This window comes from Oncorhynchus mykiss, chromosome 8, assembly GCF_013265735.2.
Source record: "Oncorhynchus mykiss isolate Arlee chromosome 8, USDA_OmykA_1.1, whole genome shotgun sequence".
Classification (NCBI taxonomy): Eukaryota; Metazoa; Chordata; class Actinopteri; order Salmoniformes; family Salmonidae; genus Oncorhynchus; species Oncorhynchus mykiss.
In genome coordinates this window covers 67,991,063-68,018,839 of record NC_048572.1, presented here as the reverse complement: position 1 = coordinate 68,018,839, position 27,777 = coordinate 67,991,063, and the positions used below count along the sequence as shown (strand labels likewise).

Below are 27,777 nucleotides of genomic sequence, written 5' to 3'. Positions count from 1 at the left end.
TGGCTGAATTGCTGACGCCAATGTAAAATATTCAGTTTTCAGTTAATCATTTAGGGCACGATCCTGCCTGCGTTCTCTACACAATGTGACAACGACAGGAAGTACCCCCCCATGCTTTCCTCCTTAAAACACAACAAACTCAGAATACAGACCTATATTTTCTCAGATACTAGTTCACACATTGATCACATTCTCTCTCTCTCTCTCTCTCTCTCTCTCTCTCTCTCTCTCTCTCTCTCTCTCTCTCTCTCTCTCTCTCTCTCTCCCTCTCTCTCGCTCTCTCTGTCTCTCTCTGTCTCTCTCTCTCTCCCTCCCTCCCTCCCCCTCATCTGTCATGACAAATGGCAAGTGTAGTCAGTGAGGAGTGTGTGATGTTTTTCTGGGTAACCAGAACTTGCCAGAGTTGCCAAGTCGGTTGTACGGTGGTACAGTGGGACTACGAGGCTGCTGCATGAGGAAGCAACACACACCACATCACATCGGAGCCGCGGCATCAGACATGTTCTGAGAAAGTAACAGAAATGTTTGAAAGTGTTACAATCCCACAGGCTCCTGCTGTTGGCGTGCACCAGAGGGAGATGGTGCCTTCTCAGCCCTTTTGTCTCTCTCCTCCCTATTGCTATTCATCTAAACTCTGTTGGGGGGGGGGGCGGGGGGGGGGGGGGGGGGGGGGGGGGGGGTATTATTTTGTGGGTTTTGACAGAAGGGTTGGTTCTCAGTTGGTGTTGTAGTCAGAGGTAAAATTGGATTAGTTGTCTTTTTGTGTGACTTGGAGAGCTGTCATCTTCCTAGAAGCTGTGCTGAGCCTGTCAGTCAGACACAGGGTGTTTTAATCTCCTCTGTCCCACCAAGGATGTGCTGATTGATAGACCAAGGGTTCCCTGCCCTGGATAATACCATTCTGTTACATGCACTCTGATGTCACATGTAGCAACCGGTTAAGGAAAATGAAAAGTTTCTCTGTCGACTTCCTTAATCCCGCTGCAAAGCAATGGGGGAATCAAGCAATGGCTGCCAATGGGTTTTGAAGACATATCAGATATTATATCAGAAGTCTGTTTGAAGGTGTTTTGTGATCTTGTACTGTACGTCTTCTGACAGCTGGAAGGAAATAGTAAAAAAAGCTCAACCGAACTGATAGAATCATTGTAAATCCTCGACTTCATAGCAGTGTAATGAACAAGGGTACCCCCGTGCGTGATAACAATAGTGTTCTGTAATTCTATACCCTTTCTAATAATACTCTAAGGAATTGAACACTAGCAAGAGATCCTTTGTAAACCAAAGCACGCTAGATAGTAAATGCTATTTCACAGAATGCAGTGTTACCCAATAGAGTCTGTTTATAGGAACTCTATGACTAGAGAACGATAGGAGATGGGCTTTTCCTCCAAGCAAAGTTATAGTAGCCAGACTATCTATCTGACTGAGATAAGCCAGAGAGCAGATTCAGCTTGACCCTGTGTACAATATAGTTGGCTAGTAGCTTCTAATAGTGCTCCCCTCTCCTCTAACCCCCAGCAGCCCCAGACTGAGTGTGCTCTCTAAAGACCTCTTCGGAGATATGGCCTATTGTATTCAAGGAGCATCCTCTGACAGTCTTAATGGACAAGTGGTCTCTCTCCAAGGCTATGGACTGTCTCTCTGTCTCTCTTTGCTCTCTCGCTCTTGCTGAAAAGACCACTCTGGGCATGTCTGGGATAAGAGCTGTTTTCTCTCCTATCCTCTTATCCTCCTCTCAGGCCCTACCAAGGCTGTTGTGTTTACTGGGAGGAACTAAACAGAGCGATCAGAGAACAGTGAACATAGAGAGTAAAGCTGAGGAGAAGAGGCTGGGGAGTGAACAAGAGGAGGTGTGGGGAGGAGGTTGAATGAAGAGTAGACTAGGCTGTGGAGTGAACAAGAGGAGGTGTGGGGATAAGATGCTTGGCAGAGGTGCTGAACAGGGCTGAGGAGGTTGGATGAGGAGTAGACTAGGCTGGGGATGAGGAGCATGGCTGAGGGATGAGGAGAGGGGCTGGGGAGTAGAGTTAAGGGGCTTGGATGAGGAGCAGGGCCGAGGAGGTTGGACGAGGAGCAGGGCCGAGGAGGTTGGACGAGGAGAAGGGCCGATGAAGTTGGATGAGGAGCAGGGCTGAGGAAGTTGGATGAGGAGCAGGGCTGAGGAAGTTGGATGAGGAGCAGGGCTGAGGAAGTTGGATGAGGAGCAGGGCTGAGGAAGTTGGATGAGGAGCAGGGCTGAGGAAGTTGGACGAGTAGCAGGGCTGAGGAAGTTGGATGAGGAGCAGGGCTGAGGAAGTTGGATGAGAAGCAGGGCTGAGGAAGTTGGATGAGGAGCAGGGCCGAGGAGGTTGGACGAGTAGCAGGGCTGAGGAAGTTGGATGAGGAGCAGGGCTGAGGAAGTTGGATGAGGAGCAGGGCTGAGGAAGTTGGATGAGGAGCTGTGCTGAGGAGGTTGGACGAGGAGCAGGGCCAAGGAGGTTGGACGAGGAGCAGGGCCGAGGAAGTTGGATGAGGAGCAGGGCTGAGGAAATTGGATGAGGAGCAGGGCTGAGGAGGTTGGACGAGGAGCAGGGCTGAGGAGGTTGGACGAGGAGCAGGGCTGAGGAGGTTGGACGAGGATCAGGGCTGAGGACGTTGGACGAGGATCAGGGCTGAGGATGTTGGATGAGGGGCAGGGCTGAGGAAGTTGGATGAGGAGCAGGGCTGAGGGGGTTGGATGAGGAGCAGGGCTGAGGAAGTTGGACGAGGAGCAGGGCTGAGGAGGTTGGACGAGGAGCAGGGCTGAGGAGGTTGGACGAGGAGCAGGGCTGAGGAGGTTGGACGAGGAGCAGGGCCAAGGAGATTGGACGAGGAGCAGGGCTGAGGAGATTGGACGAGGAGCAGGGCCGAGGAAGTTGGATGAGGAAGTTGGATGAGGAGCAGGGCTGAGGAGGTTGGACGAGGAGCAGGGCTGAGGAGGTTGGACGAGGAGCAGGGCTGAGGAGGTTGGACGAGGATCAGGGCTGAGGAGGTTGGACGAGGAGCAGGGCTGAGGAATGAGGAGTGTGGATGGGGAGGTTGGCTAGGGAGTATAGATGAGGAGGGTCTCTAGGCTCCTTTGGGCTCCTGATGGGAGGTCTCTTTCAGAATGGGTGGAAATGGTCAAGAGTAGAGCTTTCTTAAAGTAATAAACTTGAACATGGTGGCATGAGAGTGGAATGCCGATATTGAAATGTAGTACACTGCGCCATATTATATATGCTGATCATTGGCATGCTTTTCATTGAGATCTTAAACATGGATATAAACAACATACCAAAAGTATGTGGACACCTGTTTGTCAAACATCTCATTCCAAAATCATGGACATTAATATGGAGTTGGTCCTCCCTTTGCTGCTTTAGTATAACAAACTCCACTCTTCTGGGAAGGCCTTCCACTAGATGTTGGAATAATGCTGTGGGGGCTTGTTTCCATTCAACCGCAAGGGCATTAGTGAGGTTGAGCATTGATGTTGGGTGATTAGGCGTGGCTTACAGTCGGTGTTCCAATTCAACCCATAGGTGTTTGATGGGATTGAGGTCAGGGCTCTGTGCAGGCTAGTCAAGTTCTTCCACACTAATCTCGACAAACCATTTCTGTATGGACCTCGCTTTGTGCATGGGGCATTGTCATGCTGAAACAGGAAAGCGCTTTCCCCAAACTGTTGCCACAAAGTTGGAAGCACAGAATAGCCTAGAATGCCATTGTATGCTGTAGCGTTAAGATTTCCCTTCACTTGAACTAAGGGGCCTAGCCCGAACCATGAAAAACAGCCCCAGACCATAATTCCTCCTCCACCAAAGTTTACAGTCGGCAATATGCATTGGGGCAGATAGCATTTTCCTGGCATCCGTCAAACCCAGATTTGTCCGTCGGACTTCCAGATGGTGAAGCTTGATTTATCACTCCAGAGAACGCTTTTCCACTGCTCCAGAGTCCAATGGCGGCGAGCTTTAGACCACTCCAGCCGACGCTTGGCATTTGCGCATGGTGATCTGAGGCTTGTGTGCGGCTGCTCGGCCATGGAAACCCATTTCATGAAGCTACTGACGAACAGTTCTTGTGCTGACGTTGCTTCCAGAGGCAGTTTGGAACTCGTTTGGGATTATTATTACAGAGGGCAGACGATTTTTACATGCTACGGGCTTCTGCACTCGGCGGTCCCTTTCTGTGAGCTTGTGTGGCCTATCAGAGGGTCGAGGTTGAGCCATGGTTGCTCCTAGACATTTCCACTTCACAATAACAGCACTTACAGTTGACAAACTGACTTATGACGGTGCCACGTTGAAAGCCACTGACCTCTTTAATAAGGCCATTCTACTGCCACTGTTTGTCTATGGAGATGGCATGGATGTGTGCTCCATTTTAGCACACAGCAACGGGTGTGGCTGAAATAGCCAAATCCACTAATTTGAAGGGGCGTACTTTTGTATATTTAGTGTATCTTCATCTCAATAGGCACAAGCCATGAGCTTTAAACTAAATAACTTAGCACAACAAATAATCAGACAAACCCCCTAAGCAATTAGTCCACTGCCTCCTTTCTCTTTGTCCACATCACCATTGTGCTCTTTTTAAAAGTCACTCTTCCCACCTCCACTTTCTCCATACTTTTTCCTCTGAGAAAATGCAAGTCCAAGGTTTCTGAGTTGAACCCACAGTTGGTTTAAGTGTAATAAAATGTATGTCATGTCTGTGGCTCTGAGGCTCTCTGGCTTTCCCCCCCTGGCTTCGCTCACCCCCCTCACCCCATCACTCCCCTCACCCCATCACCCCTGGCCCTGAAAAAGCCCTGAGTCTGTTCTGACAGGAAGGCCTCTGTGGCTTCCTCTGCAGTGATCTTTAGCCCCTCCGGGTCCTGTCAACTATTTCAGGACGTCTGTGTGATTTGAGAGCGGACTCAATCGTTTACAGCTCCACGTATGCTTCAGAGAATCGACTGAGGAGGAGGAAAAATAGACAGAAAGATGGTATGGGGATGGAGGGATGGAAGACTTGGACAGATAGACTAGTAGGCCTCTGGGAAATCCTACTCTGATGCCGGACTGGATGGAAAAAAACAGGCCGGATCTGGTTTAATCATGTTTATTAATATATGGAGTCTCTTCATATGGAACAATGCTATGGTGCAACGGTGCTATTCTTGGGGTTATGACATCTAGTAGGCACCCTTTTATTTATTGGATTAGTAAGTCATCTTCTTGTGTCCTTTTCTGTCCTTTCATTTCGATGGGTTCAGATAATGGAAACTATGGCAACAGAAGTCAGGTGCAGTCAGTGGCTAGAGGAGACCAGAGGCACACAAGCTGAGCCGTGTCCCAGATGATGCACATTTGAATTTTGACATATATTGACTCAATTCCTGGTATCTGTTTGTTTATCATATATTCAATCTTAATGTAGATGAGTGAGAATATAAATTATGTGTGAAGTGCTTTCCTTCAATGGCTTGTCGCACTTGTGTATGTGTGTCTGTGATGGGTAAATGTGTGTGGGTGCATGAGTATGTGTGTGTGTGTGTGTGCGTGCATGTGTTATTGCCACTCCGAGAGACTGTGTGTGCATGCACACTATATTAGACAAGGGGTGGCAAAGGGGGGTGCCCCAGCTCAGAGCTCTCGAGCTCTCCAGGGGCCAGCTTGGGGAGGGAGGCCTGGCAGGTGGGGGGTGGAGGGGTGGGGGCATAGCGAGAGTAACTGCAATTCCAAGTGCCACATCTGCTTGACACCAGTCAACAGGCACAGTGATGACACAGTGGATGCCAGTCGGGGACTGACTGTCCTCATCCACGTCTCTGGATTTTGGGGCGTTGTGTTGATTCTGGTGAACTGCAGTGGTGGATGGGGTGTGTCGAACGCAACACAGGCTTATAAAACTGTATGATATTGTTGGGGTTTTGGGACAAAATTTGGCAGGATTCCACTTTCACCCAAAAACACAGACATAGTGGATATCAATTTTGCTTCTCTATATCTCTCTCATGTGTATGTGGCCTTGTAGACTATTAGTTCATATTTGAACTAACCGACTGAGTCCACTGTCTGTTCTGTATTTGAGTGTCCGCCAACCAACCCAGCCATACTGTAGTCCTTCAGCCCCAGAGGCTCCAAGGTCTGTTGGGGAGACGGGACGTTTCAAACAGAATAACTCCCTCTCTCTTTACACCCTCTCTGCTCCCATTACTTCATTATATGCAGGTGTTTTCCTAACTTAAGTTCCTCTCTCAGTTTCTTGTTCTTTATCTAATAAAAATGTAAGTGTAAATGCATAAGGCAAGATAGAAGGGGGCAGAGGGAAAAGGAAAGGAGGAGGAAACAGGAGGCTGGTGAGAGAAGCTATATGTTAACAGGCTCATTGTAATGGCTGAAATGGAATCAATGGAACGGAGTCAAACACCTTGTTTCCATTTGTTTGATGTGTTTGGTACCATTCAATTGATTCCATTAGAGCTATTACAACGAGTCTGTCCTCCTATAGCTCCTTCCACCAGCCTCCTCTGAGTAGGAAGTAGCTGAATATGCTGTCTGAAGCAAATTATGGGCCCCATGTAGATTCATCAGTCTTCCCGGCTGGATTAAGGAAGGGCCTTTCTAATGAAGTTCGCCCTGTCAAAATGAAGGGACTAATTCTGATTTAGCTGCGGTAATGAACTTCTCTTCTCCTAGTGAGATCAGCACCATGGGGCGAGAACGGGGGAGAGAGAGAGAGAGAAAAACAGGACAGTAGAGCGACGTGGAGAGGAGGGACAAGGAGAGACTAGAGAATAAACTAGACTACACTCTTAGAAAAAAAGGTTTCCAAAAGGGGGCTGTCCCCATAAGAGAACCCTTTTGGGTTCCAAGTTGAACCTTTTCTGGAGAGGGTTCTACATTGAACCCAAAAGGGTTCTACCGACAATCAAAAAGGGTTCTTGAAAGGGTTCTCCTATGAGGACAGCCAAAGAACCCTTTAAGGTTCGAGATAGCACCTTTTTTTCTAAGAGTGTATAGACAGGTAGGTATGTCGCTCACAGAAAATAATTAAAAACATTATGCAAAATGCCTGTCTCATATTTGCTGAGATGTATTAAATTTCCAGCGTGGCTGTGTTATATAAAATTATGCTAATGTCTAGCTGACCCGCTGCGAACGGTGGCTTGCTGGTCCTGAGCATGCGTGGCTGGCCGCTACAAGGAGCGCGCTCAGTGGGACTCGGCTTTTCTATTAAGGAAAACCTCTAGATACCTGATGATGAATTCTCTCTCACCAAATGTTCCCCTCTCTTTTTTGTGTTGAAAATATGAGCGCTTTTATAAATGACTTTGGAGAGCCCGGCGTGGTGCTCGATGCTCCGTGGTCTGCGCTGAGCGGAGGGGTGTGGGGTGGGGGGGTTGTATTGAAGGGAGGAGGTGGTGGTGGGGTCCCTCTGCACCAGGCTAAGGGAGTCAATTAAAGAGAGCGCTGATAATTATAAGCTAGCAGAACGCAGGGGCTGGCTAATTGTACAGTGCTCCATGCCGCGAGACCAGCCAAGGGACCTTTCTCCATCTCTCCCCGCTCTCCAGCCATCTATCCTCCCTCCTGCTTCTTTGTGTGGATGGGCTGCGGACGGACACCATAGAGCCATGCGATCCTCAGCCTGCACAACGCAGCTGCCACCATGTGAATAGCGAAGAAAGGCCCTTGCAAGTGTGTCATAATTAACTTTTTACATTTAGGCCACTTACTCTTTTCATGGGCAGAAAGACAGATTCTTGTTAGAGTTGTCCCTGCTCTACCTCCCTTACTTGTGCTTCTTTGCCTGTTAGCTTTTTTGTCTGATTCACTTCTGTCTTTTTCTCTCTTTCTTTCGGCAGCGGGTTGCATTGGGTGCCAGTCAGAGCCTTCTTGTGCTGTGAAATAGCAGGGCTATAGTCATTTGACCTTTATTTTCTCCCAACAAGAAAAGGCCCCATTAGTTTAGAATGGGGCATGGATGAAGTAAATGAGAGCAGTTGACTGCAGAATTGTGTTTGTATGGCTGCAGGGGGTCTAATGCTCCAATACCATCCATCTCAGCAGCTAACCTGCACTGTTTGGCCCCCATGGACCTCCATACCTGGCCTCAAGCTGCAGTGCCTACACATAATTCGTTAACAAGTCTTCTGCTCTGCTCTCCCCTTTGCTATGGTGGGGGTTTTGTGTGTGCATGTTGGTGAACTGCAGCCCCAAAGACCTACCAACTATTAATTTGAGTTATAACCAGTGTGTCTTCTTGCTTTAACTGTAGCTATTAAGCAAAAAACTGGCAGACAGTCAGAGGATCATATACTACCTAAGTCATGTGTAAACACCAGCTCTTCTCTGGTTTCACTGTTTGAGTGTAGCACACACTTCCATACAGCAGCATCCTTAACTTCAGCTGAGTACTGATTAGCTAGAGAAAAAAATGCCACATGCCCAATGTTTTGATGTTCTTATTACTTACCTGATATTAGCCATCTTGATGGCAGACAGTGACTATTAGCTCATACTGTATGTATTTTACCATGTTGATTGTTAAGTTTGTCTTTTAGTGACTATTTAGCAACACTTTTTATGCATTGTATAGGTCTACTGTCTACTATGCATAACCCATAAAGAGGCTATGATATAGAACAGACACCTTATAGCTCACAGATAACCCAGATATTACAGTGTGCTGTCCTCTTCAAGGTGTTCTAGTTGGCTACGCCTTTTATACTGTCTTCAGGCCTTACACTTGTTTATCTCAATACCAGTTTGGCAGTTAGAAGGTGCCTGTGACCTAGCCAACCTGGCCGCTAGGGGATGGTGTGAGACGGATAATGCCGGCGGTGTAGAGAGAGAAAGAGAGCGAGAAAGTGGCTAGCATAAGACTAGCTGTGCTCTGATTAGCACTTACACCCTGCGCTGTGCACTGTGCACCACTGTGCGTCCAGGTTCAAGTTCAGCCATGCATCAGGCCTGACAATCTCCCAGAGACTTAGGCTGCGTCCCAAATCACACCCTATTCCCATTTGGGGACGTAGAACTATATCCCGCCCACCCCCAGATGCCAGCGGCAACTCGCTTGTAAGGTCGTCGCCACCACTGTCACCCGACAACCTCACCCCTTAGTTCAGTTCACTCTGCAGGTTTGAAGTAAAAGTCACACAGACATGGCACAAGCATGGGACCCTGACATTGGGGTTTTTCTTTCTGTCTGTCTGTGGCACATTGGTTTCCACTTCCTGTTCTCTCCTTGTGATTGTCCCGATTCCCTTATACTCTCACTTCAATTAATGTCTTCTCTCTGTTTTGACATGAGTACACTTCTCTGCTACACATCTCTCCTGTATTCTTATTGTTTATAGCTGATATACAGGTAGTTTTATCAGTCTTAATGAGGTTATTAGCTAGCATTTGACCATACTAGGGCATCATTATCATCATACCTGTATAGTAATGAGGGTGATGTTCAGGACGTTTAAATAGGGTTTTATTCTATAATGTTGTTCATAATGGCATGTCCTCCTCTTTAAACTGAGAAGGCAGGAAATAAATATTAGGTATATTCCCCTCCAGGTGCCAGTTCTCCAATCAGCCTAGGTTCACGGGGAGCCAATCAGCCTTGGTCCAGGGGGAGCCTGGTCCCCGTGCGCTAGCTACAGTAGCTCCCATCTACCAGCTACATCCATATCCCGCCCCCTTTCTCTTCTCAACACACTAATGGGCCTTCTAGTATCTCTAAAATGAACCGAGTTCCACATGAGAAGTGGTTCTATATCTCCAGAGAACACACATACACACTCACTCCACCACACGGAGATGTATTTGTATTCACCCATAATTCCCTGGGCCTTAATCACTCAGATTTTCCCCCATTATCTGTTAATGGATAGTTCCCATGGAGATGTAGAGCCAAGTAAACCCACCTACTGTTTACAGCCTCAGAGCTGTCTACTGAACTCTGCCACCATACACACAACACCATAGCTTTACTCTATATACTGTATGTATGTCCTCTAAAAAAACAAATGATATCCTTCTCTCGCCTTCTCACAATTTAAAAAAGTATTGCAGTCACAAGTAGCATTTCAGAGAGTGTGTAAGTTGAAAGATGTTTGAATGCAGGATATGTAACTGAGTCTTTCAGAAACAGCTGTGGACTACTCTGGGTTTTAATGCCAGGCAATTTCCTCAGATGTTTCTTGGTGTGTTTTCTGTGACCTATAGTACACCATATTGCAGTCTGAAGCCTATCATCTTTAGACCTGATTGAGCACAAATAATACCTTGTTGAGAGACTGCAGTCTGAGTGTGACCTCAACCTTGACTTGACCCCGATTGTAGTTTGTTTAGTCTACCGTGTTTCCAATTCCTTTTCTATGACTACTGTTTTCTATGACTACTGTTGTCTTTGGTTGACATCTTTTGTTTTGTCTCCACAACTTTGTTAGAGGTTGTTGCCTGATTTTGAGAAGTGAGCAGACTTGGTTCCTTTAAGAGGGAGCTTGTGAGTAAGATTCACAGTGAGACAGAGAGAAGTGTAAATCTTACTATCAGATTACTATGAAGTGATCCTGAATTCCCCTTTCAACTGGACCTGCTCTGAAGCAGAATTGTTTATATACGATAGTATGTAAGGGGTAGGGGATGAGGAGGGGACTTGGCTAGGATACATATTTTAATTAAGCCCTGTAGAGCAACATACTTAATTTTGGTCAAATTTGTGAGAATACCCAATACCTGAGAGTATTTGAGAAATATCAGTAGTGTCTTTCAGCAACTGTATTCACTAGTGCGCACTATATCCACACTAAATCCTCACACATACTGTACTGCACACACACACAGATTCACACTCTTACTCAAACCTACTCTACACACATACTCTACTATATACTGAGTTTACAAAACATTAGGAGCACCTGCTGTTTCCATGACATAGACTGACCAGTGAAAGATATAATCCCTTCTTGATATCACTTGTTATATCCACTTCAGTCAGTGAAGGGGAGGAGACAGAAAAAATAAGGAATTTTAAGCCTTGAGACAATTGAGACATGGATTGTGTATGTGTGTCATTCAGAGGATGAATGTGCAAGACAAAATATTTAAGTGCCTTCGAACGGGGTATGGTAGTAGGTGCCAGGTTCACCGGTTTGTGTCAAGAACTGCAACGCTGCTGTGGTTTTCATGCTCAACAGTTTCCTGTGTATATCAAGAATGGTCCACCACCCAAAGGACATCCAGCCAACTTGACACAACAATGGGAAGCATTGGAGTCAACATTGGGCCAGCATGCCTGTGGAACGCTTTTGACACCTTGTAGAGCCCATGCCCCGATTAATTGAGGCTCTTCTGAGGGCAATTCAATATTAGGAAGATGTTATTAACGTTTTGTACTCTCAGTGTATACAAAGCTGTACTTGAACATCCAGACGAAACCAAAATGAAAACAAACCCCAGTGTCCCAAACAACCTTCAACAGAACATTAACTTCAGCCTGGTTGCTGAAGAATAAACACAAGAAGAAATAATAAAGGCTGTCCTTTTTTAAAATAGTTTTCCTACTCCGTCTCCCTCTCTCCTTACACATGGGAAAGATATTAGATGTTTGTGTTTTTCAGGAGCTGTGAAATACATAAACCATGAACCTTGGATGTGCCACCATGCCCTGTGGATATGCAGATGGACTTACTTTGCTGGTGTCAGGGACGCTTAGAGGGAGCAGGAACAGAAAAGCTCTCATCTAAAAGATTTCGCTTATGAGTGCAGGGGGACAGGGTGGTGGCAGTGGAGGCAGAACACTCACGAGAGTGGAGGGAGAAGGGAGGGTGAGGGGGGTGAGAGAGAAATATATATATAGAGAGAGAGAGCTTCCAGTCCCCAGTGGCTCTGTAACTATATCCAGAGTCTGCTCCAATCGGTGCAGAGCGGGCCAGGGTGGGGGCTCCTGAATGCTCTGTCCTGATTGGACAGCCCTGGGGGAGGCTGGGGGAACGACAGGAAGTGACCTCACCCCGATGAGGGAGCTATAGGGCTGACTTCCTCCCTTGACTCTCACTAAGGAACAGGCTGCCAGTGTGATCCAACCCCTGCTCCCCTGCCGCAAACAAACCCGTCCCCCTATACACAGTTACATTACAGGGGCGAGCAGTGCCGAACAGACTCGTGCACTCACACACTGAGTCATCCCACTTGCACTGTATTGTCTTACACACACTCTTCATGCACACACATGCAGTATCAAACAATCACGTATCTTAGATCCACAGACATATGCAAACCTCTCTCCCTCTCACACACAAATACACACACGCATGCACCCAAGGTCAGACGGTTGGGCAGGTGCAGAGTATTCTGCATAATGAAGCAGGTCAGGTCTCTGAAGGAACAGGAGTGTGCTCCAGGGTCAAACAAGGGCTGCACATATGGGCAAAGGCATGGAGTGCTCTGAACACACACACACACACACACACACACACACACACACACACACACACACACACACACACAGACGGCCAGGTTGAATGGGGATCAAAGAACTCTGTCGCTCTCTTACACACATGCACAAATTATGCACACACATATGCACGCACACACGTGCACACACACCATGTCTCATCTTTCAAAGGGGAATGCACAATTACAGGCGACACAATCAACTCCTCTGGTTTCTGTGATAAAATAGTTTTTTAAATCTTTCCATCCATACCTAAGCCACTAAGCCAGACACACACAGTAAGACAATAGCTTGTCATGTGAGCTCATTCAGACACGACCAGCTTTAAATGTTTGTTTTGTGGTCGTAGTAGAGGATTCTCCTTGACAGGGTTATAAGGAGAAGAGGGCTGGCCATATGGTGAAATAGAGCATAAACATGCTCTGTATATAATAAATTAATAGACTCACTATGCTGTGTAACACGTTTCCCATTGCCCTCCTAGAACAGCCCAGGTCGCTGGGTTGTATTGTCACTTTATATCGTATTGCATGATATACAGTGGATACTCTCCATTATACTGTAGGTAGCTAGTCACCAAAACAGGTACAGATACCTCTAATTGTTTTATTACTATACTGTACAGTTACTTTACTATACTGTAGCACATCTCATTAAGTGACTACACTTCCCTTGTAAAGAATTAAACCAATAACATTTAACTTGGTATTAAAATGCTTTATTAACATTATTTTGCAAAGCTTGTTGTAATCGGCTGCAGGTTTCAGAAATGACCCGTTTTTTATAACGTTGCCAAATGTTGTTAGTGGAGCGATCCAGCCCATGTTGTTTAATGTGTGCTTTGAGCAGCGGAACAACAATTGACCATAAAAGTACAAATGGGAAAGTCACTGGCAGTGTGTGGGCGGGGGTTTTAAAACACTGGCATCTAGGTGGATCTGGGACGAATCTGTCCCGTTCATCTCAGGCCATTGTTGTTAAGGTGATTTGCTTTGCCAGATCTGTGAGTTGCGTTGCCAGATTTGCCCAAGGCCCATCCGGTAACCCCCCACTCTGATCCTCCAGGGCTTTAGATGGCCACAGCTGGTTAGGTGGATTGTGTGTTTCTGCGTCTGGTACCCTGGGCCCATGTTGTGGGCATTGGGCTGTAGAGACTGAAGGATGGGCCCTGGCCCTGGATAGGCACTCAGGGACCCTCCTTCCATCCCCCTTCACCCCCCTCTCGCTGGCCCCATGCCTGGACCCATGCTTCACGGGACAAGGGGATTTTGACAGAGTACAGGCCAAACTGCATGGATAGCAGAGTGCACTGGGTTTTTATTGGCGTGTAGTTCAGGAGATGGGCAGTTCGGTTCTGCTGAATGCTGAGTCAGCGGATCGTTGTGCAGCAAATGAGCAGTAGGGAAGGTTCAGTGTCTGAACCAATGCCATTTATTTCAGCTATCAAGGTCTGAAATATCGGTCCGAGGTAATCTAATGTCAGGGAGAGACGTGTCATACATTCTAATGTGACAGGGGAATGGATGCAGACTCACAGTTGTTTTGGCCATTGCCTTGAGCAATATCTCATTTCAGGTATTAATTATAACTCATGTATTAGTAATAACATGAAAACATGGGTATTCATCTTGGTTGAAAACCATGAGATTAAATTCAACAGTGGTGTTAAAGAGAGCGGTTAAAATGCCATGGTGATAATAAAGGGAAGTGTGTAAACGTTGAGATGTTGAAATCTATAATATTCTCACTTGCTCATATTGTTTATTATTAAATGTTGATTATAAAATGAATATGTTCCCCCGCTTGGCTATTCTTACATTTTCCACTTGAATCTGTAAATTAGCCTAGATGTTTTTTATGCATTACATCTTTCCCTTTATCAAGCTACAGTAGCACTGCACCCTACAGCCCATTTGCCCACACCAAGTCGCCCACAGAAATTCATTTGCGTGTTAGCCAATCAAAAAGAGCGATGCTTGCCATGTTCAAAGTGCAAGACCTCGCCTGTGCAATTAGGCCCCACACTGGCCATCCAATTTATGCCTGATGGGTCTAGATCACACATTATATTACTGTTGGTATGAGCCACGAAAGTTATAGGCAGGAGCCTTTGACACAAATGTGTTGGAGCTCAATAAAATGGGGAAGGAGGAGAAAATAAATAATATACACTACCATTCAAAAGTTTGGGGTCACTTAGAAATGTCCTTGTTTTTGAAAGAAAAGCACATTTTTTGTCCATTAAAATAACATCAAATTGATCAGAAATACAGTGTAGACATTGTTAATGTTGTAAATTACTATTGTAGCTGGAAATGGCAGATTTTTTATGGAATATCTACATAGGCGTACAGAGACCCATTATCAGCAACCAGCACTCCTGTGTTCCAATGGCACGTTGTGTTAGCTAATCTAAGTTTATAATTAAAAAAAAATCTCATTGAACATTAGAAAACCCTTTTGCAATTATGTTAGCACAGCTGAAAACTGTTGTTCTGATTAAAGAAGAAATGAAACTGGCCTTCTTTAGACTAGTTGAGTATCTGGAGCATAAGAATTTGTAGGTTCGATTACAGGCTCAAAATGGCCAGAAACAAAGACCTTTCTTCTGAAACTCGTCAATCTATTCTTGTTCTGATAAATGAAGGCTATTCCATAACTTGGATTAGCTAACACAACGTGCCATTGGAACACAGGAGTGATGGTTGCTGATATTGGGCCTCTTTACGCCTGTGTAGATATTCCATAAAAGAATCAGCCGTTGTCGCGGTCGTCATATGGAGGAGACCAAGGCGCAGTGTGATGAGAATACATTCTTCTTTTAATTAAACGAACACTTAACAAACTAACAAAATAACTAAACGAACGTGAAGCTACAATAACAAGTGCTGACAGTCAACTACACATAGACAATAACCCACAAAATACCCAAGGAATATGGCACCTAAACGATAAACAGCTGCCTCTAATTGGGAACCAATCTAGGCAACCATAGACATAAACACCTAGAATATAACAACCCTGTCGTGATGTTTTATTAGTTAATGTGACGACTGTTGTTCATCGAATGATTAAAAGTTTCTAATTGCGTGATTATCTGAATCAAGCAATTATTAACTCATTAACCTGTGGCACCATGGGAAAACTAGTTTTTATTGAGTTTCTATTTCCCAAATTAACTCAAAGAATATCAGAATATCGATTTTACAACAGCCACTAATTAACCAGTTACGTCTACCAATCTCATTCTGAACGTCGTATAGCCCGTGAATCTGCGCGGACCCGGGTCTCACCAATGAGTTCGTACCACACCAATCTTAGTTGAATATTTATTCACTAAAAAGCTAAAATGATGATAAAAGACACATATAGACAAAACACATTATAGGCTATTGATTAGAACTTAGTATAACGGGCCAACACACTATGGCGCGTGTTACCCAAAATGGGGATTTCAAAGAGAGAGAGAAAAAGAAAGTACACGGACGCTCTAGACTGCCGAGGCGCACTATAGGCCTGGTGCGTGGCACCAGGTGGTACCAGGCTGGGGACACACACCTCAGGGCGAGTGCGAGGAGCAGGAACAGGGCATAATGGACCCTGGAGGCACATTGTAGACCTGGTGCGTGGTGCCGGCACTGGTGGTACCGGGCTGGGGACACGCACCTCAGGGCGAGTGCGAGGAGCAGGAACAGGGCATACTGGACTGCCGAGGCGCACTATAGGTCTGGTGCGTGGTGCCGGCACTGGTGGTACCGGGCTGGGGACACGCACCTCAGGGCGAGTGCGGGGAGGAGGAACAGGGCATACTGGACCCTGGAGGCGCACAGGAAGCCTGGTGCGTGGTGTTGGCACTAGTGGTACTGGGCTGGTGACACGCACCTCAGGGCGAGTGCGGGGTGGAGGCACAGGATACACTGGACCGTGGAGACGCATTGGAGATCCAGAACATAGAGCTGGCTCACTACGTCCTGGCTGGATGCCCATTCTAGCCCTGCAAATGCGAGGAGCTGGAATAGAGCGCACCGGGCTAGAATAGCTTACTGGAGACACCGTGCGCTCTACCGCATAACACGGCGCCTGACCAGCTCCCCACAGTAAGCACGAGGAGTTGGCTCAGGTCTCCTACCTGACTCAGCCAATCTCCTCGCGAGCCTCCCCATCTTGGGGCTGCCCCTCGGGCTTCCGTGCTAGCCGTGTACATTCATATCATCGCCGTTCCTCTATTCTCCTGTATTTTTCCTCGTAGTTTCGCCGTTCCGCTTTCGCTGCCTCTATCTCCTCCTTAGGACGGTGATATTCCCCCGGCTGCGTCCAGGGTCCTGCTCCATCTAATATCTCCTCCCAGTTCCATCTCCCCATTAAGCGCTGTTCCTCCTTTTCACACTGCTTGGTCCTTGTTTGGTGGGTGATTCTGTCACGTTCGTTGTATAGAGGAGACCAAGGCGCAGCGTGAGATGAATACATTCCTCTTTTAAATAAATGAAGAACACTTAACAAACTAACAAAATAACAAAACGACCGTGAAGCTACAATAACAAGTGCTGACAGGCAACTACACATAGACAATAACCCACAAAATACCCAAGGCATATGGCTACCTAAATATGGGCCCCAATCAGAGACAACGATAAACAGCTTGGCCTCTGATTGGGAACCAATCGAGGCAACCATAAACATATAAACACCCAAACTATAACAACCCCTAGACATACAAAACCCCTAGAATACAAAAACTACACAAACCACCCTCGTCACACCCTGACCTCACCAAAATAATAAAGAAAACAAAGATAACTAAGGTCAGGGCGTGACAGCTGTTTCCAGCTACAATAGTCATTTACAACATTAACAATGTCTACACTGTATTTCTGATCAATTTGATGTTATTTTAATGGACAATAAATGTGTTTTTCTTTCAAAAAATAGGACATTTCTAAGTGACCCCAAACTTTTGAACGATAGTGTATATTCTGGATCCATCTCTGCAATTTCTACTCAGATTATTCACCCTTCTAACTATGCTGTTTTGTGTGTTGTGTGGTCTCTTTCTCCTTAGAAGAGGGCCTGAACCATGAGTGTAAGCTCTGCAGTCAGTCGTTCGACTCGCCAGCCAAACTACAATGCCACCTGATCGAGCACAGCTTCGAGGGCATGGGCGGCACCTTCAAGTGTCCTGTCTGCTTCACAGGTGAGTGCCTGTGTGCATGTGTGTGCTTGCACATGTGTCCTCAGAGAGCCCCACCCACAAAATTGCATTACAATGCAAAGCAATTTTCAGAAACCTCATTGTTTGTCTAAAATGGCAAATGGTTTTCTAAATGAGTATGAAAAGGTCAGAAAGGCAGGTCAGCCAAAGCTGAAAGCAGTTTGTTGCGTGCATCTTAATATTTACTCAAATTGCCTCTAAATCAAGACCTGTCATGAGCAGAGGGATAGAGGGTAGAGGAGGGGAGGGAGAGAATGGGGGAGAGGGCGAGAGAAAGGAAAATAGGAAATAATAAGGAGGAAAAGAGTGTGCTAGAGTGGAATAAAGAGGAAGGGGGGATGAAGGGAGTGAAGGAGGGAGAGTGAAGTGCTAATTGTGGATGTCGGTGGTGCTGATAGCTGTAATGATCTCATCTGTCTGTGTGCGTGGAGGTGGAAGGACCATACAGGACTCCTCCGGAGAGGATAACGCCCTCCTTCAGTGTCAACAGGGTTAACTATCTCTATAATGAAATCTGCAAAGTCGTTAACTTCTCCTCATTCTTTCTTTTCCCCCTCTCTCAGCTCTTTAGCTATACTCGTTATTTTTCACTTTTTTCCAATCCTCAGCTGTTTACTCACTTCACTCGTTTTTATCTCAGTGTTTTTTCATCAGTTAATATTTAGAATTGATCAGGTCTCATCATTTTACTTTATATTTATATTTTCGCTCTTCTCCTCTTCATAAGCTCTTCTCTTGTCCCATTGTCCAGCAGATGCTCACTCATTTGGCTTGTTTCTCTCGCTTTTTCTCAGTATTCACCCCTCCTCTCATACCCATCTCCTCTCATTGCTGTTTGGCCTTATCTCTCTTTTAGCAGCAGCTTATTGATATTTCCCCTCCTTCCCTTCTCCCCCCCTCCTCCCCCTGCCTGGGTCAGGCCGTTTAATATACAGAGCATGCTTTCTTCATCTGAGCCTTCATTTTCTACAGGCTGCTTTGACAGACAGGTCCCCCTTCTCCCTCTGCATCCATATCGATCACGGCGGCAGGCGCAGGAGAGAGAGGGATGCAGAGAGGGAGATAGAGAGAGAGAGGATGAGAATGTGAGCGAGACAGAGAGAGAGAGAGCCCTCAGGACAGTGGTGGTAGAGCAGACACACAGAGGCAGGGGACGGGGGGATGGATGGAAGTGGTGGACCATGGGGAGTATGGATGGAGAGACTGAAAGGCCTGCTACTGTTGAGAAAGGAGGGAGGGGACAGGCTGAGACTCAGATCACACTAGCCTCCTCAGACATTTTCTGGATAGGGAGAAATGGGTTGGGGGCAGTTGTCTGTGAGACCCAGTCTGTCCTTGAAAACATTTATATCCATTAAGATGGACTCAGTGATACAAGTCTGTATCCAAATGATCCAGTTAACCCGGAGAGGCATGTCTGTGGCGGAGGGGCAAAATTACTTGCAGTTATTCATTTGAGTTATTCACCACCTGGATTCTGTCTTATGTAGTAACATTTGATTTTTTATTTGATTTTTTACATTGGATAAAAGTAGAGACTCCGAGCTACAAAATGATATATCATACACGTTTCATACACAATTGTTGAGGAACAATGGGAAAGTAATTCTGCTTTGAAAGTTGATACACTTTGAGAAAAGGGCCTTTGAATGTTGTGGTACCTACTGGAGAGCTCTCCTTTGTCTACACCCATTTAGCATTGTTCACACCCTCTTAAGCCAGCCCCACACATCTCTTTAAGGATTCACATGAAGTCATGTGCTAAACAGTGAGTAGTGTAGTAAAGTTAAGACTAATACTGGTAGTAGCCTACAATAAGGGAAATTCCAGGTAAACAGAAAGCGTCCAGATATCGCTAAATATTAAATGACACTTATTTATTTATTTATTATTTTCACCTTTATTTAACCAGGTAGGCAAGTTGAGAACAAGTTCTCATTTACAATTGCGACCTGGCTAAGATAAAGCAAAGCAGTTTGACACATACAACAACACAGAGTTACACAAACATACAGTCAATAATACAATAGAAAAATAAGTCTATATACAATGTGAGCAAATGAGGGAGGTAAAGGCAAAAAAAAGGCCATGGTGGCGAAGTAAATACAATATAGCAAGTAAAACACTGGAATGGTAGATTTGCAGTGGAAGAATGTGCAAAGTAGAAATATAAATAATGGGGTGCAAAGGAGCAAAATAAATAAATAAATACAGTAGGGGAAGAGGTAGTTGTTTGGGCTAAATTATAGATGGGCTATGTACAGGTGCAGTAATCTGTGAGCTGCTCTGACAGCTGGTGCTTAAAGCTAGTGAGGGAGATAAGTGTTTCCAGTTTCAGAGATTTGTGTAGTTTGTTCCAGTCATTGGCAGCAGAGAACTGGAAGGAGAGGCGGCCAAAGGAGGAATTGGTTTTGGGGGTGACCAGAGAGATATACCTGCTGGAGCGCGTGCTACGGGTGGGTGCTGCTATGGTGACCAGCGAGCTGAGATAAGGGGGGACTTTACCTAGCAGGGTCTTGTAGATGACCTGGAGCCAGTGGGTTTGGCGACGAGTATGAAGTGAGGGCCAGCCAACGAGAGCGTACAGGTCGCAGGGGTGGGTAGTATATGGGGCTTTGGTGACAAAACAGATGGCACTGTGATAGACTGCATCCAATTTATTGAGTAGGGTATTGGAGGCTATTTTGTAGATGACATTGCCGCAGTCGAGGATCGGTAGGATGGTCAGTTTTACGAGGGTATGTTTGGCAACATGAGTGAAGGATGCTTTGTTGCGAAATAGGAAGCCAATTCTAGATTTAACTTTTGATTGGAGATGTTTGATGTGAGTCTGGAAGGAGAGTTTACAGTCTAACCAGACACCTAAGTATTTGTAGTTGTCCACATATTCTAAGTCAAAACTGCTGGACGGGCGGGCAGGTGCAGGCAGTGATCGGTTAAAAAGCATGCATTTAGTTTTACTTGTATTTAAGAGCAGTTGGAGGCCACGGAAGGAGAGTTGTATGGCATTGAAGCTCGTCTGGAGGGTTGTTAACCAGTTGGATTTAAGGGGCGCTATTTTAATTTTTGGATGAAAAACGTTCCTGTTTTAAACAAGATATTTTGTCACGAAAAGATGCTCGACTATGCATATGATTGACAGCTTTGGAAAGAAGACACTCTTGACGTTTCCAAAACTGCAAAGATATTGTCTGTGAGTGCCACAGAACTGATGTTACATGCGAAACCCAGATTAAAATCCAACCAGGAAGTGCCGCATTTTTTGAAACCGCCTCATGCCAATGACTCCTTATATGGCTGTGAATGAGCTACGAATGAGCTTACGTTTTCCACATTTTCCCCAAGGTGTCTACAGCATTGTGACGTCTTTTTAGCCATTTCCCTTGAAGAATGACTGTAAGGGACCATATATGGCATGTGGTCACATGGTGTCTCCCGCAGAAAACCTTGCGTAAAATACTGAGGTAGCCATTTTTCCAATCGCTTCTTATGAGAAACCAACTGCCTCGATGGATATATTGCCGAATATATTTGTTAAAAACACCTTGAGGATGGATCCTAAACAACGTTTGCCGTGTTTCTGTCGATATTATGTAGCTAATTATGAAAAAGGTTTGGCGTTATAGTTGTAGCATTTTTCGGTCTATTTCTCAGCCAAGCATGGTGAAGAAACGGGAGCTTTTTCGCCTACAAAAATAATATTTTTGGAAAAAAGGAACATTTGCTATCTAACTGGGAGTCTCCTGAGTGAAAGCATCCAAAGTTCTTCAAAGGTAAATGATTTAATTTGGTTGCTTTTCTTATTTTTGTGAAAATGTTGCCTGCTGCCAGCAGAGCCTAGCATAGCATAATGCCATGATAAACTTACACAAATGCTTGTCTAGCGTTGGCTGTAACGCATATTTTGAAAATCTGAGATGACAGTGTTGTTAACAAAAGGCTAAGCTTGTGATTGAATATATTTATTTCATTTCATTTGCGATTTTCATGAATAGGAAAAGTTTCTAGGGGTATTTATGTCCGTTGCGTTACGCTAATGCGTTTGAGGCTATGATTACGCTCCCGGATACGGGTTTGTTTGCAATTGTTAACACAGTGTCCAAAGTAAGGCCAGAAGTATACAGAATGGTGTTGTCTGCGTAGAGGGGGATCAGAAACCAGCAGCAAGAGCGACATCATTGATGTATGTACAGAGGAGAGAGTTGGCCCAAGAGTTGAACCCTGTGGCACCCCCATAGAGACTGCCAAAGGCCCGGACAACAGGCCCTCCGATTTGACACACTGAACTCTATCAGAGATGTAGTTGGTGAACCAGGCGAGAAAATCATTTGAGAAACCAAGGCTATTGAGTCTGCCGATAAGGATGTGATGATTGACAGAGTCAAAAGCCTTGGCCACTGCAGTTATCACAATTCAGGTCCACACATGTTTCCCCAACTCCATAGTGGGTGAAGAAATGGAGCATGTTGATGACTGCGCTGCTGCCTTTTGCTTGCTTGGACCAGCTCTCTTTTTAATGGGAGGCATTAGACCATTCTCCTTGTATGACTGGTGGAGGAGAGTCAGGCGTGTTCTACTGATGCTTAAATACAAATTCCAGATACAAATATTTTAGCATTTATATACAATAGATGCGAAATGGCATTCTGAAAAAATATCACTAACATTACACACAATTCAATCATACACGATACTAGCAATACAAACCGATTGTCATAGCTAAAGTTAACCAAATAAATTAGGTTCAACATTAACGTTAGCTAGCAAGCTAGCCATCTAACCACAGCTAACTTTAGCTAGCTAATAGCAAGTTTTAACTTTGGGTCTTTTGTTTAGACATGTCACGTTAACGTTAGCTAGCTAAAAAATATAATCTCAATCCATAGAGTAACATTGCTAGAAATACAAACCGATTGTCACAGCTAAAGTTATTCAAATAAATTAGGTTCAACGTTAATGTTAGCTAGTAAACCAGCAATCGAACTCCAGCTGGCTAGCGAATCATACGCGTAAATTAATGTTAGCTAGCAAGCCAGCCATCTAACCTCAGCTAATGTTAGCTAGCTAACAGCAAGCTTTAACTTAGGGTCTTTTGTTTAGACAAGTCACGTTAATGTTAGATAGCTAAAAAATAAACTACAATCCCAATCCATAGAGTAACGTTACTAGCAATACAAACCGATTGTCATAACAGGTCGATGAATACGGCTGCACAGTAATGTCTCTTATCGATGTAATGTCTCTTATTTTTTGAGTTTGTGTCGCAGACACAAACCCAGACACGTTTGTCTAAATTGATGGGTCATGTGAAATAAATGCTATAACCCTCAGGCACATCCAGTGGTGGAAAAAGTACTAAATTGTCATACTTAAGTATAAATAATTTAAAATTCCTTATATTAAACCAGACAGCTGTGTCCTGTCCAGGTGGTGCTCATACAGGCATACGATCTATGGGAGAAATAATGTCAGTGTTGCGCAGCAGATGAAACATGGTCCCGACAGTCAGAACGCTTCTTGGCGACAACAACACCAGGCTCCAGAGCATCGAGGCTGTAAAACAGGGAATAACAACAACAAAAAATCTGAAAACATTACAACCCTGCATAATGTCAATTCACCTCCTGAGTTTAGATCAGAAGAATAACCTCATAAAATGTCATGAAAATTGTTTTCACCTGAAGTGCTGGTACTGCTTGATCTGTGGCAGCGGCCTGAAGTACGGAGTCAGGTGTTGTTGCCAGCCATAGCTTTCCACCAGCACCGTACCATCCTCCAGTCCAACCAGCTGTGGGATGTTGAACCCTGTCACAGTGCTGTCCTTAACAACACCAGCAATCTGAGGCAAAGTGTTCACTCTGGTCTTTCCGAAGCGCTGTTTGATGAGACCGAATAACCAGTTATATGCATAGTCGAGCATCTTTTCGTGACAAAATATCTTGTTTAAAAACGGGAAAGTTTTTCATCCAAAAATTTAAAGAGCGCCCCCTATATCCAACTAGTTAACCTTTAAAAACAAAACAAAAATGACATACATTTTCATATTCCATCTATCGTCATGACCACCATTGTGGCTGATGGAAACCATTGTTCCAAAGTGCCTTTATTTCATGTTTAATGTTCTGAGGCTGGTTCTCCATAGTAACAGGACAAAATAATTTGTCTGTGGCCTAAGATATACCAGGGGCGCGAGGGGTCATAAAACCACCACATCTTCAGACCCCTAGATCTCTCCTCCTCTGTTGGGGCTGAGAGATAATCTGTAGGGTTGTGGTCTCCTGTAACCTGACCTGATCAGGACAGTCATGACAGTCCCCCTCTGGTAGGTTCAACTTGGGATGATTCTGCATGTTGCAACCCACCATAAGAATGACAATCGGATGTCCTGGTTTGTGGATCACCATAGCAGCCCCCCCCCCCCCCCCCCCCCTTTGGTGGTTCACTCAGGCAATACTTCATTACATTTCCTCCCCAAACGAGCGCCATTGGGCTCTACTGCTTCCTAAGTGTCAAAGGAAATGAAACAAAAAATAATGGATTAAAACATAAAAGTATACAAAATGTGTCTACCATACCTTAATCATCTAATTTGGACTATGTTCTATATATGTCCAAGTTCTTGGCTAAATGACTCTATCATGGCATTGTCTCTAATGTTGGTCTAGGGTGATCCTACTTGCAGGTGGGTAGTTAAGGCACTTGTAAAAACTTTGCCGCTGAAGGCCAAAGCTTACATTGGGCACATTACTGGGCTGACCTAACGAGTTCGGGAGAGGAGGCTGGGACTGGACCCCCTAAGGGGGTTTCAGGATCCATTGCCAACTTTCCAAAAATCGGAATCGCTTCCGTCCCACGGGTGATCCTAGTATAAGACCTCATTAGGTCTTCCATTGCACATGTGCGCCTGTGTACGTAGTAGGTGCACACACCAAGGGAAATAAGACCAAGGATCATGGTAACAGTCAGGATACTGTCCGGCACCGTCCAAGAGCGGGACCAATCTTTTGGTCTGTAGTCAGTCGGGTCAACTAAAAGTGCCTTATCCTGTACCCTAAGATCAACAGTCATGGGTCCCTCATACTGGATTTGGTTTTGAATGGCTTGTCGTAACTAAAGGGAACGTTTAGAAAAAGCGCCCGGCATTTCAATCTCGGTGTCTATCCTGTGTCTATCCTGGAAGTTGGTATAGAGCTTACCAAAAACAGCCTGGTTGGGGAGGTTCAATTGGGTGATGGAGTCATGGCGTTCGTAAGTCATAGTGGCGGACGCGGACGGTGTGTTCCCTACCACCTCCACTTGTGTGGTGGTGGCCCCATCCCTGGCTTTTAGTTTGGCTCTCCCGCGTTCTTCGCTGGTGATAGCTTTAATACCACAAAGACGCTCAGTGTTATCCCTGACAAACGGTTTGCTAGGACAGAGGTAGTGGACATCTTTGGTTAGAGTACACATTAGGGGTGAGATAGAAATCTGGGTTGTTTTCCTGGTAAGCTACAACTGGGGGCTTGGCAATCTTTACGTGGGTACTGTCACTCCAAAATCTGACATTGAGAACTGTTTTCAATCTATAGGTATTCTCCAGTTCAACAAGCGGCAACGTAAATCCTCCAGTAATAATCAAACCAATTGGACATGGGCATAGTCATGGTTCATGACCTCTGCTAGCTTTCCTACAGACAGGATAGTTTTGTTCAGGAGAGTAGCGTGTGTGTTGACCACTAGAATAGTGTCCTGGAGAGACTCTCCCACATGTTGTAACCTGAGGGCCTGTGCCTTCATCTGCTGCTGGATAAGTGGCATCTCTTCAGTAATCTCCCTAACATTCCTCTTGACTGTGGCTAGACTGACTGTGTTGACGGCAGTGGTACCTACGGCAAATAGTGACCCAACGGCTGCCCCAATCGATAGTAGCGCCCCAACTAATCGTTTCTCTCGCCTGGGCTCGGGTAGTTCAGACTGGGTTACTGTGAACTTTTGGAGTTGGGCCAACATATGGGCAGTGTCTAGCTGGGTGTGCTTAATTGCCTGGCTGGTCCAGTCAGCCCCGGCCCAACTCAAATGTGCCGCAGGTGGAATGTGTTGGCGGTATTTTGAAACAGTACAGCGCAGAACGATATCAATAGTGTCAACAGATGTATATCTGGTAGCTGGGAAGCAAATAAGAGATGTTAGGTGCAACGTACTGATCTCCTGGAAGGGATCAGCTGAGGGGACTTAAGAATTTTCTCAGTACCTCTGACTTTGCCAAGTTTTTATCTATTCGGTGCTGGCTAGCACCCCTTCTATTCCCATGGGGGGAGTGTACAACTTGATTTGGTTCCGGTGGACACACTTTAATGTGGCGTTTTGTCGACCTTTGCTGATTCTTATCTGGTAAGCTACAGGTGATAGCTTCACCACAATCTCATGTGGCCTCGTCCAGTGGGGCAGGAACTTTGTTGCGACGCCCGTGGGTTTGGTGTATATGTAGTACCACACCTTATCCCCGACCTCGAACACCTGGTGTGAGGCCTTTTTTGTCGTAATAGGTCTTGTCACCTTCTGCACTTCTTTCCAACTGTCCTTGAGCATATGCAAAGGTAGTGTGGAGATGGTTCCGCAGGTCAGTCACGTATTGATGAGCCGTGTAGGCCGTGGCTGCGGCGACATCTCCCAGTTGGTACAGGAGATGCAGTGGAAGTGTCATTTGCCGGCCCGTCATCATCTCGAAGGTTGTTATTCCTGTAGACCTGTTGCGTGTGGTTCTGATCGCCAACAGTACCAATAGGAGTTTGAGGTCCCAATCTTTGTGGTTGACTGCCACATACTTCCTCAAGATTCTGACGATTGTTTGGTTGCTCCTTTCTACCCTGCCCGAGCTCCTAGGGTGGTATGCTATGTGGAGTTTAGCTTTGACTCCCAGAAGCCTCCACAGTTCGGTCATTACAGCTGCCGAAAAGTTGGTTCCTCTGTCGCTGTCCACGGTTTCTCCTGGCAGGCCGAAACGACTGAAAACGTGGTTTAGCAAAAGAACGGCTGTGGTTTCCACTGTGTCATTGGTCGCCGGCAGGCACTCCACCCACTTTGTGAATGCGCAAGTCACTGTGAGGAGATACTTGTTGCCTCTGGCCGACCTGGCAACTGGGCCGACCCAGTCGATCTGGATCGAGCTCCAGGGGTAAGACACACCCTTGCGTTATAGGGGTGCTCTGTGAAGTGGCATGGAGGGTTGAAACTAGACACCCCCTCACGTATTGTGCCACGTCTTGTTCCATGTGAGGTCGCAATGTTTCACATGTAGCCTTGACCCCCCTATGGCCTCCACATGGCTCATTGTGGGCATGGGCTATCATTATCCCCCTCTGTGTTTTAGGAACCACCCACCTTTGAGCGGTGTCGGTTTCTGAAACATACACCAGTAGCTCATCTACAAGTGTGAGGTGCTGTTTAGTTGCGTACAGCGAATGCAAGTGGTGTGAACCTGCCAAAGCCAGTTCGGACACTGGATATGACAGGAACGCCATAAAAGTGGCGAGGGACTCATCTTGTTGCATTGCTACCAGATCGCTATTCAGGAATGAATGCGTTATAATGCGAACACATTATGTTCGTGCAAAGACGTTTTCTGTGGTGCTACATGGCTATGCGTTAACGCAGACACCATAGCTTCCTCAGTGTTTTTTCCGTCTTGAGCATCAAACACCCAAGGGAATTGATTTCGCCATGCTGTCGGCATGGTCATTGCCAAGTTTGTCATGACCAGGTGATTTGGAGTGTCCTTTGACTTACTTCCAATACACCTGTATGTCGTGTTTGGTGATGAGGTCATCACAAGCTAGGATGAGCTCTTTGTTTTTCACCTCTTTACCACTTGAAGTAGTCATTTGCTTTTCTTTTCAAAACGGCAAGTGGCATAAGAAGGTGAGTCTCGCGTAGTTTGAGTCGGTGCAGGTCACCAGTTCTGACAATTGGTGTTTCACCATCGTTTGCAGGGTGATCTACACACCAGCCACTTCTGCAAACTGGCCGGTCTTGTTGCCAAGCTGAAATTGAAGCGGTTTGCACGGAATGTCGTTGTGCCATACCAATCTCACCCCAGCTTGCAAGTGGTCTAGATTGCGGTAAGAACAGCCATCTACAAG

General features: G+C 45.7%; 1 protein-coding gene across 6 annotated transcripts in view; it reads left to right on the top strand.

Moving 5' to 3' along the window:
* Nucleotides 1–27,777, top strand: part of LOC110530414 (zinc finger protein 521) — a 184,633-nt gene that overhangs the window by 107,108 nt on the left and 49,748 nt on the right. For all 6 annotated transcript variants that reach the window (XM_036986053.1, XM_021613442.2, XM_021613444.2 and 3 more), the window contains one exon: nucleotides 17,510–17,641. In XM_036986053.1, coding sequence (XP_036841948.1) covers nucleotides 17,510–17,641 — 132 coding nt within the window. The remainder of the gene's footprint in view (nucleotides 1–17,509; nucleotides 17,642–27,777) is intronic.